This window comes from Ambystoma mexicanum, chromosome 11 (assembly GCF_040938575.1).
Source record: "Ambystoma mexicanum isolate Mex_15411 chromosome 11, UKY_AmexF1_1, whole genome shotgun sequence".
NCBI classification, from domain to species: Eukaryota; Metazoa; Chordata; class Amphibia; order Caudata; family Ambystomatidae; genus Ambystoma; species Ambystoma mexicanum.
Window position 1 is genome coordinate 911,059,558 of NC_090934.1, and position 19,591 is coordinate 911,079,148.

Below are 19,591 nucleotides of genomic sequence, written 5' to 3' on the forward strand. Positions count from 1 at the left end.
TGCTTGCCTCCTCTCCTCCATGCCCCCTAATGTGGGGGTCGCAGAGGGAGAGGGGTGCAACTCTAACATTTATCAAAGTTCAATACAATGGCGGCCCTGGAAATTCATCTAAATGCAATACCTTGTATATTCTCTGATTCATCGCAATGTAATTAAATGCAGTACATTAACTACCCTCACATTTCATTGCGGTAGAAAAGGGTAACATTGCACCGGTACGAGCTTTTGCATAGACATGCAAACATAAGCAATCACATCCATGCAATACATTCTTTAAATTTAAATGAACACCACACAGCGAGAGCTTGCATGCAGAACACACTGCAACAAGGTATCCTTTAGCCATATTATAAAGATGAATATGATTTTCAAAGGAGCTGCAAAGAGTGTACATTCAGGACTAGACCCACAAAATGCCCTGTGTATCTTTTAAAGATAACTGCACATTACAACCACAAATTACATACACATCTGTTAGAATGTGTCTCTCAGAAGTTTAACATTTTCAAAAAAGAACATTTCTTTTGATTTGTAATGATGAATTTGTTTGACTTTTACTGTTAAAAAAGTGATGAATCAGCGTGACATCTGACCCATAGATTATATGCTGGAAGGAATTTTACAAGACAAAATGCTAGTACTTTACAGATCTTTTTATACTGCACAATTGCATGCCAGAGGTAATAGATAGGGGCACCTATGTGTGCCTTTGTACGAGTGGAGAAGATGGGAAACGCCAAGTCTTCAGTACAGTTTTTTATGCCATTTTCTGGGCCATGGCCTGCTCAATCAGCAAATGCAATTGTATGTATCTGCACATCCTTTGCAACAGCACATGTATGTTTGATATGCCCAAATGAATCAGAGGGACAATGGGCCACACCCAATCCTGATTTAAGACCTGCTGATTCATGGACCCTCGCCTTACAAATGTAGTCCAGTGAACAGCCTATTGCTTGCCATCAGGACATCTATTGGAGGATCCTAATATGTATGATGCCTTCTACAGCAGTTGGTAACACTGGAAGCTTTAGGGCAACATGGGAAATAAGTAATTCCCTAGCTAATTATACTGCACATGGCCAAATACGCTTGAGGATAGCCGAAGGCACCTGTTACCGGATCTGAACTCAAACTATCCTCATCCAAAAAACGTTCCCTTTAACTGAAAATGGGCACGCCATTTTCAGTGAGCTGTCTTGTGTATAGAGATGCTGTTGCAGGAAGCATTTGTTTGTATGGGTTTCCAGATGGTTTATGTGGAGAAAGGACATCCTGCTTAAAACTGTAATTGCGGAGTAAGGCTGTCAATAACAGGCTTCTAGCTCCCAAGTGGGTTGAGACAAAAGTCAACCAAGGTGGAGCATCTTCGTACATGTAAGTGTGTCTAGCGTTCCCTGCTTAGCCAGTTTATAGCATTTTCCAAGATTATTTCTGATTCTATTTGCATTTAGTGCTTATTTTAAATTTTAGACACAGTGAGATTGTCTTGCCATGATGCATTGCTGGGTATTTTAAAGAAATATGTATCCCTTCTATACAATTTTCCAATAAAGTGATTCCAAATGTAAAGGAGCAACGCATACCATCATCAAATAAAATAGTGAGCAATCAGTTACTCACCAAATGTGTGCAATTATTATGTGCTTCAGGACTTGGGTTCTCACACTGTTCAGTTGGACCATCCAGCTTCTGCAAATTTCCAAACTGTAAGGAAGTCAGATGGATATCTGCAACGAAGCACATGAATACCGTGTTTAGAACTGTATTTGTATCAATAATCTTCAGAGTATCATTAGGTTCTGGTGATGTAATAATGTCTCTTGTGATAGTTCCAAAGTGCAATGCCACCTCCATATCCACAAATGATTGAGAGGTGAGCTGCTCTATTGGAATGTAGAGTGGCATCTCTTCCACCCAATGAGAAGGATAAGGAGATCCACACTATGAGGGAATAACATATATATATCTGAAGGTCAGGGATATGAATCGACAAACCTTACTGACGACATCTCAATCTAATCTTCGGGACAGTACAAGTAAGGATACCACCAGGCTAATACTGACATTTGGAAGCCATTCATCTATCATGAGAAACATCATTACGAAGTACTGGAAGGTTCTTAAAGTGGATAAAGACCTAGGTAACATGTTGAATGAACGACCAGACATTACTTTTCGTAAGAGTTTGGCCATTAAAGACTTAGTGGTCCAAAGCTATATGGCTTCTGAAGAGACATCCACAAGCAGAAATTGGCTCTCAGGCGGACAAAAAGGCTTTTACAAATGTTGTAAATGTAAAGCATGTAAATATGCGTTCAACTGCAAGAGTTATACTCATCCTATTCTGCTGACACAAATACAGATTACCAGTAAAATCACCTGTGAATCAGAATTTGTGGTATATGTCCTGAAGTGCCCATGCCTAAAATGGTATGTGGGCAGCACCAAGTGCAAATTAAAAATACGTATTTTGCAACACATTAGAGCAATCGTCAATAAGGACCACGCATATCCCATGACAAAACATTTTACGGAGTTTCACAATGGTGACCCTAGTACTTTGAGGTTTTTTGGTGTCCATAAAATTACCAGCGGCCCGAGAGGAGGCAAAAATGGAAAACGTCTATGACAGGAGGAGACCAGATACATCATAGACTTTGAGAGCAAAAACCCGACGGGCCATAATGTGGATGAGGAACTGTGTACGTTTTTGGGAACTTAAGATATGACAATTTGCTCCCCATACTATGACCCATTGAGCTCAGTACGAACCTCTGCTCTACATGCAGTTTGGTCCAAGCTAGCCATTACATTGGTTTGCTGTTCTACTCTCGTTTTCCATGGATTAGAGAAACTCACTGTTTGTGCTTTGAACTCTCATGCTGACTATTTCTCTTTCCTGAATTTGTTTCTCCTTTCTTGCCTTTCTTACCGCAATGGTTTTCTGTGGGTTGATTTTTATTTTAACCTTATCATTCTTTTCCCAGATGACACCCATTTACACAGTTTATAATTGAGTATTTGAATCAAAATGTACTTTGATGTTATTTCTTCCATATGCCAATATATATCAATCATGGTGATCCGATTGTGGGCTTAAAAGGCTTTCGAGCTCTGGTTTACTAAGGGTAATGTTGTGTTATGTAGAAACATGGTTTTAGTAAAGCACTTGCACTTTAGTTGATGACTATAATATAATTTTGGCCATTGCATTATGCTGCTATAATGTTTGCACTATGCACTAGCACTTTATTACAAAATTGTTTCTACATATAGGACTACAAAATGTCATACTATTGCCCTATACCATCATATAATAATTTTGGTCTCGTTTTTAACCAGAGTTATCAGATTTTATCCATGTTTATACCATCATATAGAGCGTCACTATGACGTCAATAGTATAACTACTGCTCGAATTGACCATGTTGGCCGCATGGAAGTTTTAGATCATTAAAATAATCTTTTTGATGAAATTGTAATTTAACTTACATTGTATATAAGTTAGAGATTCTTCTGTGAAAAGTAATAGAGGTTTGCATGAATGCTATCCATGAAGGCAGTATGAGATATTTGCACCTTGCACTTTCCAAGATGGCTGAATGTAAATAATCGTATCTTTGTAAGTCACCTTTTCTGTGTTCACTGATGTGTCATGGGTTAAAAGAACTACCAAAACAGGGCGGAGTTACTGTGAACAAGCCACAAGTGTGTGGCGAAACGCGTTAGCTAGCCTCCCTGCTACTGGGAAGCCGTTTTTTATTGTAAAGATTATTGAATTAAAATTTGAACTTTTTAGAAAAAGCAAACTGTTGCTGTGGAGTCGTTCGCTGCTGTTTATCCCTGATTGGACCCTTGGGCTAGCAATTGTTGCAGGATATTTCTGGATTTCGTTTGTTTGATGGGAGTGCAGCTTCCAAAGAAACAGGACCATGCGGTCCGTGTTTGCTTTCATTTCCATATATATATATATATCATTTTTTGAAGAAAGTGCATTGAAAATAAAGAAAAATATTGCACATGTGGTATTCATTGCAACACACGGTATTTTCCTTGAAATATTTTTCAGCTTGTCGGAGTGCTCACTGTTTCTATGCTTCAGTTCAGTTTTACCAGCTTGCACAGCCAACTCGATTCGATTATCACCCACAAGCAAGAGAGGAATGCTAATGAATATTGAGGGGAAACAGTGCTGGCGACTTTTTTATACAAGTAACTTATTTCTCCAGCAAGGAATCCTCTCCAGATTCATAATCATAGTAGTGTTCTCCAAATTGGAGGAGTTGGGTGAGAAGGTGTAAAGACTGGAGGGGGTTATCTGTACTTCTGCCCTCTATATAGTAGGGCAAAAGAACAAAATACCCCAGGAAGTCTCTCAATTTGGTAACAGTGGACGAGCAGTCAGGCTTCAGCGTTCAGGAGGTGATGCAGGCTGGTTCTTAAGTATAGTGTTTCCCCAAAGCCCCCACAAAGGAATGTCCACGCACTATGTTAGGTGATAACACAGCTTCTTTATATAAAATAGGATTTATACCACTACCAGATAGACATAAAAATAATAACACTTTGTACTTGGAATACTTATTCAAATAATGGCAAATATATACACTCTATGTGGTACCACACAACACTTATTTTCAGTAATAGATGCACTAACTACACAGTTTTAAAGTAGACATGTGAATTAAGTGAGTTATAACAGCATAGAATAGTGAAGAAAGCCAGGTTAGGTATGAACAGTTGCAGAATGCTTTTTTTAGACTAGACAAGCAATTCTGAGTGATGATCCCTCCACCTGGGAAACCTGTAATGGAAAAGTTAGCGAGTAACTTATGTTGTCTTTTACAGCCCAGTTCAATAATGTTCAATAACCTTGTGCTTTCTTTTAAAGGTTATTCCACCCCAATGTAGCTGAGCGGCCTCAGGAGAACAGAATTCAAGATGAATCTCGGATCCCTGGGTGACTCCTGAGGCTAGAAGATGCACTACCTCGTAACAGTACCTTTGGTGCCTTGGCAGGCAAAGTGGCTGAGTTTCTCAGTTTCAAGCAACGATTCCCCCTGAGGATGGACCCCCCCTTGGAAGAAGGAGACATTGGGATGCTGAGTCCATGAAAAAAATTGAACCAAAGTCTTCAAGTGCCGCAATTTTACTCTTTGCAGTGGGTCAATGATTTCTCTGACTGTAAGAGTCCTGTAAAGATAAAATTTGCTGTGGGCTCCTTAAACCCTCGGCAGATGAGAGTAAGACCCCTGGTCCCTTCGATGACTTCTGGCGGCGACGTGTGCATAGGTCACTTTTGGTGTTGAATTTTGGAATATTGTGGTTTTCCGACTTTCGGTTCTTCGGTGCTGTAGCCACAGCATGGATCTCTGGATGGCTTCTGGCAACCTGGACTCGATCACTGGAGTGGACCATGGACCCTCACCAAGTCTGGATCCTGAGGACATCTTTGTTAGCTTCTGGTGGCAGGAAAACCACTGGTGGACCTTCCACTGCACCCAACGACTCTGGACTCTCTGCGGCGGGAAAAGTGCTCAATGGTGACGGCAAGGATGTCCTTTGAAATGTTCTTATGCAGTTTGGAACTTTTGACGGCTCTGGGTGTCCAGCAGCACTATGCCAGTGTACCCCCTCTTCTGGGCGGTAGAAAGCAACGGCTTCCAGCGGTCACGAAACGCACCTCCAGACCCTGGGTGACACCAATGGACTTCTTCGCCTCGAGATGTCCAGCACTGCTCTTCAGGACTCACAAAGACCCCTTACCCGGATGGCAGGCACACAGGACTGGCTTGAGGGCACTTTCGATGAAGAACATCTTTTTTGCACAATGGTCCCTCATAGCTCGGGAGAGGTCTCCTTTGCAGGTCCTCTCTGGATCAGTCCTTTGGAGACACAACAGCTTTCGGATTACCTTGAAGAAATGCAGTAGCAGACTTCTCTTCCAGTTGGGATTCAAGGAACAGCTTCTTCTTGCTTCAGCTTCGACTTCAGCTTCTGAACAAATTGGAAAGTGAGAGGTCCCCAGATATACACATCTGTCCCTCATTCACACTGACTGAGCCAGGCTCAGTTAGCCAATCACACAGAAGGGCATTCATGCTGGCAGGCAGCCAATTAGGCTCACAGGCATTCAGGCCATTCACTCCACACAGACACACATAACAGAGAATGTGGATTGGGGTAAATTCCTAGTCTTTCAGCAAACTACACTGCATTCATGTCAGTTTCCGTCAGGGCTGTCTCATTCATTGTGTCACACACACAGAATCCAGACACCCACACCACAGAATGTCAGATGACTCCCAACTCTATTCACATAGGTCCCAGCCCTAGGGTGTACCCACAGCACACAACACCTGTGAGGCTCCAGTCAGTCTGACAGGAGGCATCCCCAGAGCCATATATGGCATTTCTACCCAACAGCCAGTCAGGAGGAACGGGAACAACAGAGACATATATGGTGTTTCCACCCAACAGCCATTCAAGAGGAAGGGACAGAGTCAGGGCTTCCCAGGACTTTGGGAAACAAGGTAAAATGCAATAGAAACCAAGAGGCCTCACAGGCCATTTTGCCTTCTATCAGGAATCCATTGATTCCTATGGCAGGGCATGGGTGTCCCAAAACATTAAGGACACTTTGAGCAACTGCCAGGTCAGCATGCAGCAGCCACCAGCCCATACCCTGATCTGTGGGCATCACACAGGTGCTCAAAAACACATATAAGAGATACAAGGGAAGGGGGTACCCCCACCCATGGGTGCCATAAGGGTATACCATGGGTGTTGTTCACCAAAAGATAAAATGAAGAGCTGCACTGCCAGAGTTCCAGGCTGGACCTCAGTGTCAGAAAACATAAGGGAAACACACACAGAGAAGTGGTAGGACAAGGATAGGATGCCCTGTCCTTCCATAAGGCAGTTTCAGCCTCAGAGAAGGCATAAGAGAATTCTCAAGGATATTTGCCATAAGTTGGTATATTTTCCAGAAAATAATTACATCAGTAAGAGTGGCTCTCCATGCTGTCATCCTACTAATATCTGCTAGCGTATGATTAAGAAATAACGCTACAGTTAGGTTTTTCTCCTGGTTCTACGAGTACCAGGACAAGCAGAAAAGCCCAGTTATTCTTCTAATAGCGTAAGACACGATCCACGTAGAAATGACATACAGTTAGGTGTATTGCTGTTATTTGTAAAATAAAAATAAAAAAATGAAGAAAAACTCCTTTATTATGAAAATGGATTCATACAGGGAATTTCATAATTTCAGATGGTTGCAAATACTAAGTGTTATCAGGGGGTTAGTTGGATACCATTGAAGGCAAGATAGGAAACCTCCCCATAAAGGCAATTGGGGCTAAGGTACTTTCATAAAGAACAGGGGGCGCAAAGAGAAGAATTCATACTTCCTTCACAGAACTTGTATGTATTAGGTTTGAACCTATGTGGGGAATATGAGACAAACAGTTGCTTACTTGACTGTTGTCATGCCAGTGTTTGGAATCAAAAGATTAGATACACTCACAAATTCAAGGAATTGATTTAAGGGCTATTAAGGGATTTTCAGAGGGGGGACTAAAATATGAAACACTTTTGAATAAAGTAGAATTAAAGCATCAGGCTTGGCTTTGTGGATATAATGAAAAATTCAGGGACAACTAAGAGGTCTATATGGCTTCATTTGAACCATAGGTATTGTTCATGGCTCCCTTTCATGCAGAGAGTGGTTAGTAAAGCCTTGAAACAAAGTCCTGGGGCATCAAGGGTATGTATTTCCTTTCCTTCTCCTTTTTATCTTTGATGTTGTCCATCTAGTTGTTGATCCACCATTGTTGCCACAGACCAATATGATCTGTGCCTCATTGTGATGGATTTCAGCTGGTGATTGTATTCCCCAGAGCAGAGAATGAGTGCCCTGGAGGGTGGGGGGTCGGGGTGCCACTCCTAAACCCTTGGATGCAGACCAGGGATGCTTTGCAGAGTGTGATGTGAAGGATTGCCATTTGGCAAGGGTGTTGAAGCCCGAGCTGTTATGAATGTTATTTATTAATACGATGATGCAGGTAATTCTGTTTTAGAAAGGGTAGTCTGCTAACCACGCCCACCTCTCAGAACCTACATGCAAAAAGCATAGTGTACACCTGTGCCCAGCTGAATCAGGATTCTGATCTACAGCAGCTGCTTTCCAGTGCCACAGAGCAGCTTCAGGGGCCGCATGTGCCCTCTTGACAAACCAAGTCAAATCATCTCAGCGCAGGTGCTGTCTGTAAGATATACATCTTTGTTCACAAACCACATAATTATAAGAGTCAGTATCCTGTGGCAGTTGTAAACTTTAAATTTAAGCCGTACCTGAGTTTAAGGTATGGTGGCTAGTATGTCTCATACTTATTAAAGCCACATCAACTTAATATCTAACATGTGTCTGCACTGTAAGCCCAGCTCTGCTTTGGAAGGGTTATATGCATTCTGGTGAGACAGCCTGGCCCTGCCAGCTTGCAGGGCAGAAGACTGAATGCCTGGGCCTCTACATTGATCCTTTGTGAGTTCTCAAAACGCCCCTCCCCAGCAGGGCAGCCTCCGTGCAGGAGCTGTCCTGGGAAACAGGCATCAAAGGGCACACTTATTCCAAAAGGACTAGCCGCACACCAAGGTGCTGAGTACCAAAATTGTTCTTAACATTTCATGCCTTTCAACTTCTTGGCAGGATCACACTGACCACCCCCAATTTACCAGTGAAATATCCTAAACCCAAGGCGTATAACTTGAGTGTTTCCAAAACCTTCAACAGCCACATATCATGGGCTCACTCCATGGGTCCACATCATAGTGCAAAGCATTACATATAGTTCTTGGAAGTTGTCTTGTTGTTGGGTGCTAATATTTTACTAATCTTCAGTTTTCACCAGATTAGTTATGTTGTTATTGTGTCTTTCTAGTGGTGCCCCATTTCGTGCAGTGGATCCCTTGGTTGCGATCTTAGATTTGGCCAGTGTTTCTAGACCGCATCTGAATCTGGGGCAGCTTTAGGGTCTGCAAAGACAGCTTTTCCATCATGTATGATACGCAATATAGCTTGATAGATCCTGGAGTGCTGCATGCTTTTCTCTAATTTCAGGTTTTATGTCATTTTGTATTGCCTGCAAGCTCTCTGTACACCCTTGCTAAAATCTGTGAGCAATCTGAACACTGTATTTTTAAACCTGACCTCCATCACGTCCCTGGCAGCTGTTAGGATTGCCTGTCAATCTTAGTAGTTTAACAGTTTAATTATGATGGGCAAGTGGGAGCTCTGTGTGTTTGGCATGGGCCTAGGCATCTGTGTGTTCTCTCTGTCAGAAAATGAGGCAACAATTTGATTCCTGGCCGAAGGTGTGGCACTAGATCTTCGAGATATAACTCCATCTTTCCCATTTCTGCACCTTCTCTGAGGAGCTTAAGTCTGCATATTTTATCACGCAGTGATCTGCTGTCTAAGTCCTTCAACTTCTCCTGTATTCATGAGTCATTTTGTTCTACTCTTTGGGGTGTTACATTAGCTTATTCCCAAGCGCCCACAGATAACTGAAAAGGATGACAAATGACTCCCTTTACAGTGTTCAGAAACTCCACATCTTGTGGTTTATTATGAGATATTCTGGTGCCCTTCGTGATTACACGTGTTTCGATGACTAAATCATCTTTTTCAAATCAGGGCTATTAGTATTACATAGACATTTTTAATGTCTTGTGAATAATTCCATGGTATTCACAAGACATTAAGAATACTAGTGGGAAACAGTGCAACTAGCTTAACATGTGTAAATTATAAAATTAAAAATGTCTATGTAATACTAATAGCCCTGATTTGAAAAAGTTGATTTAGTCATCGAAACACGTGTAATCACAAAGGGCACCAGAATATCTCATAATAAACCACAAGATGTGGGGTTTCTGAATACTGTAAAGGGAGTCATTTGTCATCCTTTTCAGTTATCTGTGGGCGCTTGGGAATAAGCTAATGTAACACCCCAAAGAGTTTCATTTTTCAAAACGGAGGAGAGGAACCAAGTACTCCGTTGTAACTTTTCCATGCGACCCTGAAAAGTCATACCAGCAATATAACCAAGGGCGTTGAGGTCCAGCAACAGGATAACCCCACCGAAAGAGTTCCTCGAAAGATATACTATTGTTCTAATTATGGTTGTTTTGAAGAAAAATGTATTTAAAAGGTATTATAACTTTATCATAAGTCTTTAACCTTCACAACATGAGAAGTTCCTGACAAGCTTTCTTGCTAAATTGTTTTCCCTTCTCAATCACTTTAGCCTCACAGAAATGTCACTGTTTCATTAGTACATTTAAACACTTTCTCTAAGTAGGTAACCAGAGTGATGATTAACGACACCCTATCCCCTTGCATACAAATGTTCCACCAATCATCAGAGCAGCGAGTTTTAAACTCTTTGAAGAAGGCTCCCAGCACCTCAGCCTTGCAAAACAGGATGATATGTTTAGGGGTTTCTTTCTCATTCTTTGCTTTGCACAATCTACAACTATCAGTCTTTTTGTTATCTTTGTCCCTAAGAGCCAAGATTTCAAAGGTGGGATACAAGTCCAGGTGAAATAGCATATATTTAGATCTATTCCAACTGCTTGGACACATTGTCAGATATCTCAGAAGAACATTGTGGGGCATGCACACAATGACATCCTGAGGGCAAAGAATCACTCAGCTGGCTTTTTCTTGCATTGAAATTCAATCCACCACTGGCGTAACAGGGGCCCCCGCAGCCCCCGAGGTGCGGGGGGCCCCGCCAGCACATGTCCTGGGAGGGGCCCCCACTTGTAGAAAAAACACTTTTTTTTTTCTTTTTGAATTCCGTCTGCATTTATAAAGAAATTATTTCTGTAACATAAATAATTCCTTTATGAAGTCAGAGTGACTTCAAAAAGAAACGATGGGCCTCATTACGGGTTTGGCGGCAACCGTGCCATTGCTACCAGCAGGTTGCCGCCAGACCCGTAATGATTTACCGGCACCCGACTTTCCGGTAACACCGGGGGATTACAACCCCGGCGGTCTGGGAAGTCAGGCGCCGGCAACTGGTAAGTCCCAATTTCCATAAAGTCCTATCGGACTCTATGGGAATGGGGACCATAGAAGCACCGGCACCGTTAATAACGGTGCCAGTCCTTCCGTGAACACTTCTGGTGGGTGCCGTTGTGCCACTGTAATATGTCAGCCCGGAAACAACAGTGCCGGTGAGCTTACCAGCATCGTTGTTTACAGTCCGGCATAGTTGTAATGAGGCCCAATTTCTTTTTTAAGTGTTAGGGCTCCCCTCAACCCCATGACGTGTGCGTGTGCGTGTGTGAGTGTTTGTTGAAAGGGTTCACACTTAAATGTATAGGTGGCTGCCTGTGCGAGTGTATGGTGAAAGGGTGCACACGTTAATATACGGGTGGCTGCCTGGGTGTGCCTGTATGGTGAAAGGGTGCACACTTAAATGTATAGGTGGCTGCCTGTGTGAGTGTATGGTGAAAGGGTGCACACTTAAATGTATGGGTGGGTGCCTGGGTGTGTGTGCCTGTATGGTGAAAGGGTGCACACGTAATTTTATGGGTGGCTGCCTGGGTGTGCCTGTATGGTGAAAGGGTGCACACTTAAATGTATGGATGACTGCCTGGGTGTGCCAGTATGGTGAAAGAATGCACACTTAAATGTATGGATGGCTGGGTGTGCGTGTGTGTATATGGTGTATGGTGTGTGTGCTTGCATTCAGGGGCGCAACAAAACCTACATTTTGGGGGCTAACCCTTCAAATGTTGGGAGGGGTGCCAACTTCATGGGCGGTGGGGGAGGGGCAAACATATTTGTTTGGGTCATCTAATTTCTTTATGCATTTTTATGAGACTATTCTAGTGCAGCTTCAATGTTACAGGCAGTTAACTCTCTCCTTTAAGGTTTAAAGCACCCACTTATGGACTGCTGTGAGAATGAGTGGTCTCCTGTTCCCTCTCTACCCTTTCAATCACTCCCCTGGCATGCAAATATTAAACCCACATCACGATTTCAATTGCCTAGAAAATGTGGCATTTGAATGCAGGTACTAACAGTGAATTGCTTTATGTTAGTAATTGGTGGGTTCTTGTTAACAGAGAAACCCAGGTGCCATTTAACATCTGTGTCCTTTTCTGTCTAGCAACTGCTCTGAAGGTCAGCCAGGTCTGGTCAACATAGCCCAACATTTCAGGGGGGAGTGCTGAATCCCAGTCAACTCAATGGTGTTGCACCAATACTTGTGTTTAATGCCTGGATTACTTATTGGTAATCTTCATTACTCCTAGCCCTATTCCTCCTCGTCCCAGTGTGTATGAGACAGTACTTGTGAATAAGGCACTCTGCCACATACACAAGTACTGGGATGAGGTAGAGGTACATGGAAGTAATGCTTTATTTAGCTACCTGTAATCTTCATTACTCCTAGTCCCACCCTTCCTCATCCCTTTACTTACCTATGAGGCAAGGAGCCTCAACCGTAAGCTCTGGGGCAAGGAAGAGGGACGTGGAGGTAATTCTGGGCCAAGGAGCTGATTTTGGAGGTTGAGGTGGGAGAGAGAGGGGATGTGTTGTGGAGGGGGCAGGATTATACGACAAATTATAATGGCTGTCCATGTCCAGGCTAAGCAGGCTTGATATGTGGTATTAGTGGCAGAGAGGCATTTTGGTGCAGCCAGTCTAGTCATTCCTCAGTTTGGTATGACTTTTTTTTAATGGGGCATTTATGATAAAGCAGTCCTGCTAAGTGAATTACCTGGCTAGATTGCCATTTGGATGCTGGCAGTCAGCCATTTCTTACTGCAGCATTGCATATTTTTCTGGGCATCTGTGATCAAATGAGATGATATAAGTAATTTATAACGCACCTGCACACAAGTGCTTCTAGGCGCGACAAGACAAGGGATGGAAGATAGAGGGAGGACAAGACAAACGATCTTACTGGGCCTTGTGTCATTCAGATCGTGCAAGTGCGATAACGAGAAGCGCAAGGGGAAAGGGATGGGGGAAGTGCAAGGGAGAGGGGACGGGAAAAACAGGGCAGCAATGCTCTGAGTAAGTGCTGTCAGGGCAGCACAGCTCTGGGTAGTGCAAGGAGAACAAGGGACTGTAGGGTTACAGTTACAGCCCCTAAGTGCGTGGTAGGCCAGAGGCAGTGCAAGGGTGACTGATCAAGAAAGAGTCTGGACTCAGTGAGACTCTGAGGGTAGCCAAGCAACCAGTCGGTACAGCAGACAGGTAGGTCAGGTAGGCCAGCAGGGGAGGGAGAGAGAGAAAGCAGAGGAGACGAGGAAAGTTTTGAACTGCTTACAGAACTTCAGGTGGTCTGCTAATGCTTGAGAGGGGCAGGGAGGCTATTACAGAGGGAGGCACCTGTAGAGGAGAGAGATCTACCCCCCACTCTCTTCCTGGAGTAGCGTCTAACCCTTAGAGAGCTGTAGGTAGCTGAGCGAAGGGCTTGAGAAGGAAGATATTTTGGAAGAGAGCGTTGGATGTAGTGCAGGCGCCAGGCCCAGAAAGCCTTGTGGACAATGCAAAGGGTCTTGAACTTAATCCTTGCAGCAACTGGGAGCCAGTGGAGAGATTTCAGGGCTGGAGAGATACGATCCCTGTGCTTGAGGCCAAGGATAAGTCTTGCAGTCCTTTTCTGGATTAGTTGCAGGGGCTGGATAGTAGAGGTAGGCAGATTGAGAAAGAGGCTGTTGCAGTAGTCCAGCCTAGAGAGAACCAGGGCTCTGCAGACAGTGAGCTTCTGGGGAAAGTGAGAAAGGGAAGAGTCCCTTTGAGGAGGAGCAGCTGGCAGTGGGACTTCTTGGCAACGTCTGAGATGTGAGGAGAGAAAGAGAGTGGAGTCAAAGATGACACCAGTGTTGTTTGCCTCACAGGAAGGTGAAGGAAGAGGGCCCAAGGCGGGCAGCCAGAGTGAGAGAGGGAAAGCAGGGGCAGGAGTCCAAATGAGAAGGATCTCCATCTTACTGACATTAAGGCAGCGATAGTTGGAGGCACACCAATCCTGAATCGCGGATAGACAGTACGGAATGAGCGAGAGATGAGAGGAGTGTGAGGGGAGCCTGAAGGAAAGCAGAGTGTCATCCGCATAACAATGAAAGTTAGAGGAGAATGTAGAGATCAGGTGGGTCAAAGGGGCCACATCGAGGTTGAAAAACCAGAGTGAGAGGATGGAGCAGGGAGAAAGGGACCAAGTTGGACCTGGGGGGGGAGGGCAGTCCAAGAGGAAGGAGGTCAGCCACTCAAGGGCCTGATCCGTGATGCCCATGGACATGGAGTCGATTGATCAGGATGGCATGGTTGACCGTGTCGAAAGCACAGGAAAGATCAAGGAGGATGAGGACAGAAGGAATGCTGGAATCAAGGTTAGAGAGCAGAACTTCACCGGTGTTCAGGACAGCAGTTTCCGTGTCTCTGGCACTGAAGCCAGGATGATGGTCATGGAGACAACCAACAGATTCCGTGTGGAGAGTAAGCTGGGAGATGGCCAGCTTTTTCAACAGTTTGCCCAGGAAAGGGGTGATGGGGATTGGGCGATAGTTTGCCGGGCAGGCAGGATCGGCAGAACGCTTCTTGAGGAGTGTGTGCATAAGGGAGTGCTTAACGGAAGAGAGGAAAGAGTGAGTACAGAAATCGGTCAAGGCTGGAGCGAGGGTGTCAATATGGTTCTTGATGGTTCTAGTGGAGCAGGAGAGCACCTGTTTGGATGACACTTTCATAGATCGAACTTGTCAAGAAACCTTGTCAGGTGTTGTCAGAGAGAAAGAGGAGAAAGGAGGAAGAGAGGTAGAGATGGCCAAAGGGGGGGCCGAGAGAGGAAGAGGGAGAGGAAGAGGAGATGGAGGACAGGATGTCCTGAGTTTTAGCGTAGAAGTGAGATGACAGAGCCATACAGAGGCCCTGGGAGGGAACAGGAGATGTAAAGACCTCAACAGGATTGACCAGTTTTTTTCAGATTTTAAAGAGTTTGGCCGTGTTGTTAGAGGCCACAGAGACACAGGCTCGAATGTGTGTTGTATTCTTAATGAGTGTTAATGCTTCGAATGCCATTTTGGTGCAACCAGTCTAGATATGTCTAAATGTGGCCTGGCAAGCTTTACTATATTGTTATTACATGTCGACACCGGTCTACCTTGTGCAGCCAGTTGGACATGTTTTCATTGTGGCATGGCATTTTTAATAGCAAAGCTTTAATGTTCCTGTGCTCTGTTGGTGACTTGCATCTATTGGATTGGTGTTACCCTACAAAACAATTGCAAACACTCTGGCTGTTTAGCCAATTTTTCTCAGACAGTGTGCTGTATGTTATATTAAAACACATATGTATATCTTTCTTCTAGTGCAGTGTGCGGCATATCCGTTCAGCAGCACGTTTGTGCGTATTGCGCAAGTGTGATAATCTAGGCTGGCCCAGAGTGTGGCACGACCCTTGATTTGTTGCTGAGTTGGGGGGCCCCCTCAGCATGGCTCGCAGGGGGGCCCCCACATCTTGTGTTACGCCACTGGTCTCCACAACTTGACTTTATCGAGACAGAGCCTGTTAATAGCCGAGCTTCTGTCATAGCTAGGTTTCTCAATGTGTCGAAGCATGATCTTCTCCATTCCAGTAGGTTTTAGTCACGACCACCCTGGATTACCTCTTTTTGTATACCTAAGCCTCTTACTCGGGCACCCAAGATACATTTCCGAAGCAAGAACACATTTTTCCGGGTGATCTATGCATGCATAGAGATTAAACCCAACTCTTGTTTTAGCACTGAAGTGGGGACACAATTTGGAAGATTCAGCACTTTTTTCCAGAACTTGCCTTCAGGGGTATCCCATGTTTTTACTGGAATTGCCACAAAGGTTTCAGCCCCGAAAGTTACTCTTGCCACTACCTTCATTTTATGCAAGGTTAATACAGGGAAAATCAAAAATGTCCCCAATTATTTTGGGATCATTCTTCATTGATTCGCAAATGTTTTTATTTTGGTCAACAGCATTTTTACTTGTGGTGCGTCTCTCAAGGCGTGCATATGCAGCTCCCTAGATATATAAATAATGTGACTTCCATCAGCCTTTAGTTCGTATATATTGCACACTTTTTTGACACTTGTCAAAATCCTTGATTTCTTTATGTTTACATTCAGGCTGTTTTCTTGTACGTAGGAGCACAGGGTGTTTAGTTGGTGTTGCAAGCGCACCAGTGTTTGATTAGGACCAAATCGTCCACTTACAGTAAGTGGTTGATTGGTACCCCGTCAATATTGGGTGGAAAACTCCTTATTTTTCTCAGAGTAGCTAAAAGGTCCGATAAGAACACATTGAACAAAGCTGGCACTAGAGGGCAACCCTGTTTTATTCCTCTTGATGTTGTTATTAAGAAAGACAGGGTACCCATTTGGTGCAGCTTTATCTGCAGCTTTGTTTCTGTGTGCAGATCTTTGATAGCTAGCAATATGTCCCATGGGCAACCCCATTTGGCCAATTTAATCCAAAGCTTATTTTGATTTATTGAATCAAAGGCCTGTGTTAGGTCGATAAAGGCCAGGTATGTCTTCCTATTAGAGTTGATAAACCACTTTTTCAAAAAGTTAATTAGGAACACGTTCCCCAAACAAAGCCTGACTGCGAGGTGTCCAACAGTCCGGCTGCCAATGTCCATGAATCCAAGTCTGCCAAAACTAGTTTGGCAAACACTTTTCCGACCACGTCCAGAAGTACGACGGGGAGATAGTTAATAGGATTCGTCCTGTCGTGCTTCTTAAATATTGAGACCACTATGGACTTTTTCCAGGAGGACGGAACCTGCTTTAACTTCTTAACACACTCAAATATTGTCCCCAGAAACTTTGCCCACATTTCTGGATCATCCTTTAGTATGGCATTTGTCAATCCATTGGATTCCTCAGCTCTTGAATTAATGGCTTTTTTGATGAACAGCCAAATCTCTGCTTCCTTGGTAGAGAATGTAAACTCAGGACCATGACTAGGGGCCTTAATACATGCCACCTCTTCTTCCTTATTAAACACTTTCGTAAATTGGTTAACCCATTCCTCTTACGCTACTGCGTTGGTTTGTAATGAAGCTATCAGGGTGTTTGTTGAGTTCAGGAATTTGGAGATTTCTTCCATTTGCTTTTTAAAAACATTGTCCAACATTTGTTCAGCATGTTCCTGGATCATTTTATACTTACTGGCTTTTACCCAGTTTTTGTAATGTTGTTTCCTAGATTTGATCAGGTCAACAATTGTCAGACTATTTCTCGCTCTTTACTTTTTTATATCTCGTCTCATTTTTCTCCTCTCAGTCACTATGTCTATAGCAAACCAATGTTAATGAGCAAAGACAATTTTTGGTACCATCCTTCTTTATTCTTCAAAATCCATGAGGAGTTTTGGGTACTCCAAGATAGTGCTTCTATTCCCATTCTCAATGGTTGCCAGGTCATTGAATTGTTTAGTTAACTTCATAATTCATGAGACGTCTATTTGTAGTCGATTACGGCCTTTGGCGATCACCTTCGGACAGTGAAAGTATTCAGCTGGAGATCGAGACAGACCAATGCATGTTGGTTTGATTACGTTATGGTCACTTAAGGGCGATGGAATGGCTGCTACCCAAAGTAATAGATTTCCTGAAAGAAAAACGAATTCCAGTACCTTGGATGAGTCACCCTGTCCCCATGTTGGACAAGCGGGAATGTCCCTCTTGGTTTGGCCATTTACCAAGTGCAGGTCACGGGATTCAGATTCTTCTACCCATTGCAAGCCATTTACTCCAGCAACTGTCTGATGCGCCAATTCCTCAAAGCTAGAATTGGGGTATTCCTTCAGTGCTGCCATATTAAAGTCGCCACATATACCAATAAGTGAGTCCTTTACTGATTCAACTAGTTTTTGGAGCAGCTCAATGATCTCCTTTATGAATAATGAATCCTCGATCCCTGCGGAGTTCCAGTAGGTGTTACACAAGATTAGCCATTAGGGCTTATTTGTCCTTATCCCCAAACGTTTGATCTGTGTAACTTGCGTATAGGGGTTTAGGTTCCAGGTTTCTGTGACACCGACCAAGTCTCCATTTTTTATTAGGGTTAATTAGGTTAATAACCCAGAAGCTGGTCTTGCCTTACGTCCTTTGAAGGCAGGATTGAGAAGTATAGCAAAGCCATTGAGTACTGGAGAGGATCTTAGCCAGGTTTCCTGGAGACAAACAAGCTCAAAGTTATCCCACATTATCTCCTCTTTACTAAAGAAGTGCTCACAGCCCCTGGTATTTCAGCTGCCTATAACCCACCTGTCTGGTGAATATAGTGGGATAGTTAGGTTCATTTTATTTTTCAAACCACCAGGGCTTCAACCAACCACTCAAACGTTTCTTCCCTGTCATAGTCAGCAGCCTTATTGTGATGTAAAGTTACTCTCCTTTTAGCCCTAGCAGTTTCCCACACAGGTGCACAGGGGAGACGTGTCCTCGTCCCTCCAACTCACTCTTTTCCTCCTTGGAGGTGTTTTTTGGCTTCTTTCCGATCTTGGCGTGGTTTTAAGTTCTCTCGCATCATCGGACTGTCTCATTGCCTGACCGATGTTAATCATATCCCTTTTTTTCTTAACAGATCTGTGTTTTCCAGTAGGGCGTAATCCATTGAAGAAATGTGCGACACTTCTTCCAAAATTGCTTCATTTGCTAAGTCATCTTCCAATTAGACCACAACTTTGTCCAAGCTTTCCTAACAAGGGAAAGCCACTCTTGCAATGCCGTTTGTGGTAATTCACTGTAGTTTTGGTATCCGCTGCATCATTCACAGAACATTTGCTCTATTCAAAATCAGGCCATCATTTATATAAATAATCCTTTCCAGGATAAAACTTGGGTCCCGTTTTGAGATGTTTTCTTTGGGGGGACCTCCTGAATGGTCTTTTTTATGACCCTTGTTCCTTCCTGTGTTCTGTAAAACTTGACTGTCTCTAAGTTCTTCAAAGGAGCAGGTTTTGTCAGTATGCTTCGATCTGGTGTTGCATGCCTCAGCAGACCTCTATTTGGTGCCACAGCCAGGTGATTTTGCTGCAATGTCATAAACTCCTTTGGGGGCACCATTCTGAACGGTGCCTGGCCAGTGGCATCCACAGAGGGAAGCAAGCTCCTCAGAGCCCCCCCGCCCCTCATCATCATCTGCTACACAGGTGGCTAAATCACATGAGTCTTCTCTCTCAATTTCATCGGAGTATGTAGAGAGGTCTAGGAGCTGTTCCAACATCCTATCCCCTCCCAATGAATCATCCTCAGTTTGCTTTGTTTGGGGGTACTTTGTGACTTCCATCGCCTTCCCTTTCGATTTCGATTTAATATTAAGGTATGCAACGTCCCCTTTATAGTTGTCTTTTTTTTTGTTTTCCTTCTGGTCTTCAGGTTTTGTTCTTGTATTCTTAATTGCTTTTTCAGCTTTACAAACATTGGGTAATCCGTAATAGTTTTAGTTGGCAAGGCATCCCAGGGGTGGGCTTGTGTCAGAATTTTGCAGGATGCAACCTTCCCCTTCGTTATCCTATTCT

The 19,591-nt window shown here is 43.7% G+C and overlaps 1 protein-coding gene across 1 annotated transcript in view; it reads right to left on the reverse strand.

Moving 5' to 3' along the window:
* The window catches only part of LOC138505067 (mucin-5B-like), a 490,455-nt gene extending 488,547 nt beyond the window's left edge, over positions 1-1,908 (reverse strand). The window contains exon 1 of the mRNA XM_069625390.1: positions 1,624-1,908. Within this exon, the coding sequence (XP_069481491.1) occupies positions 1,624-1,908 (285 nt within the window). The remainder of the gene's footprint in view (positions 1-1,623) is intronic.
* Positions 1,909-19,591: the final 17,683 nt, after the last annotated feature.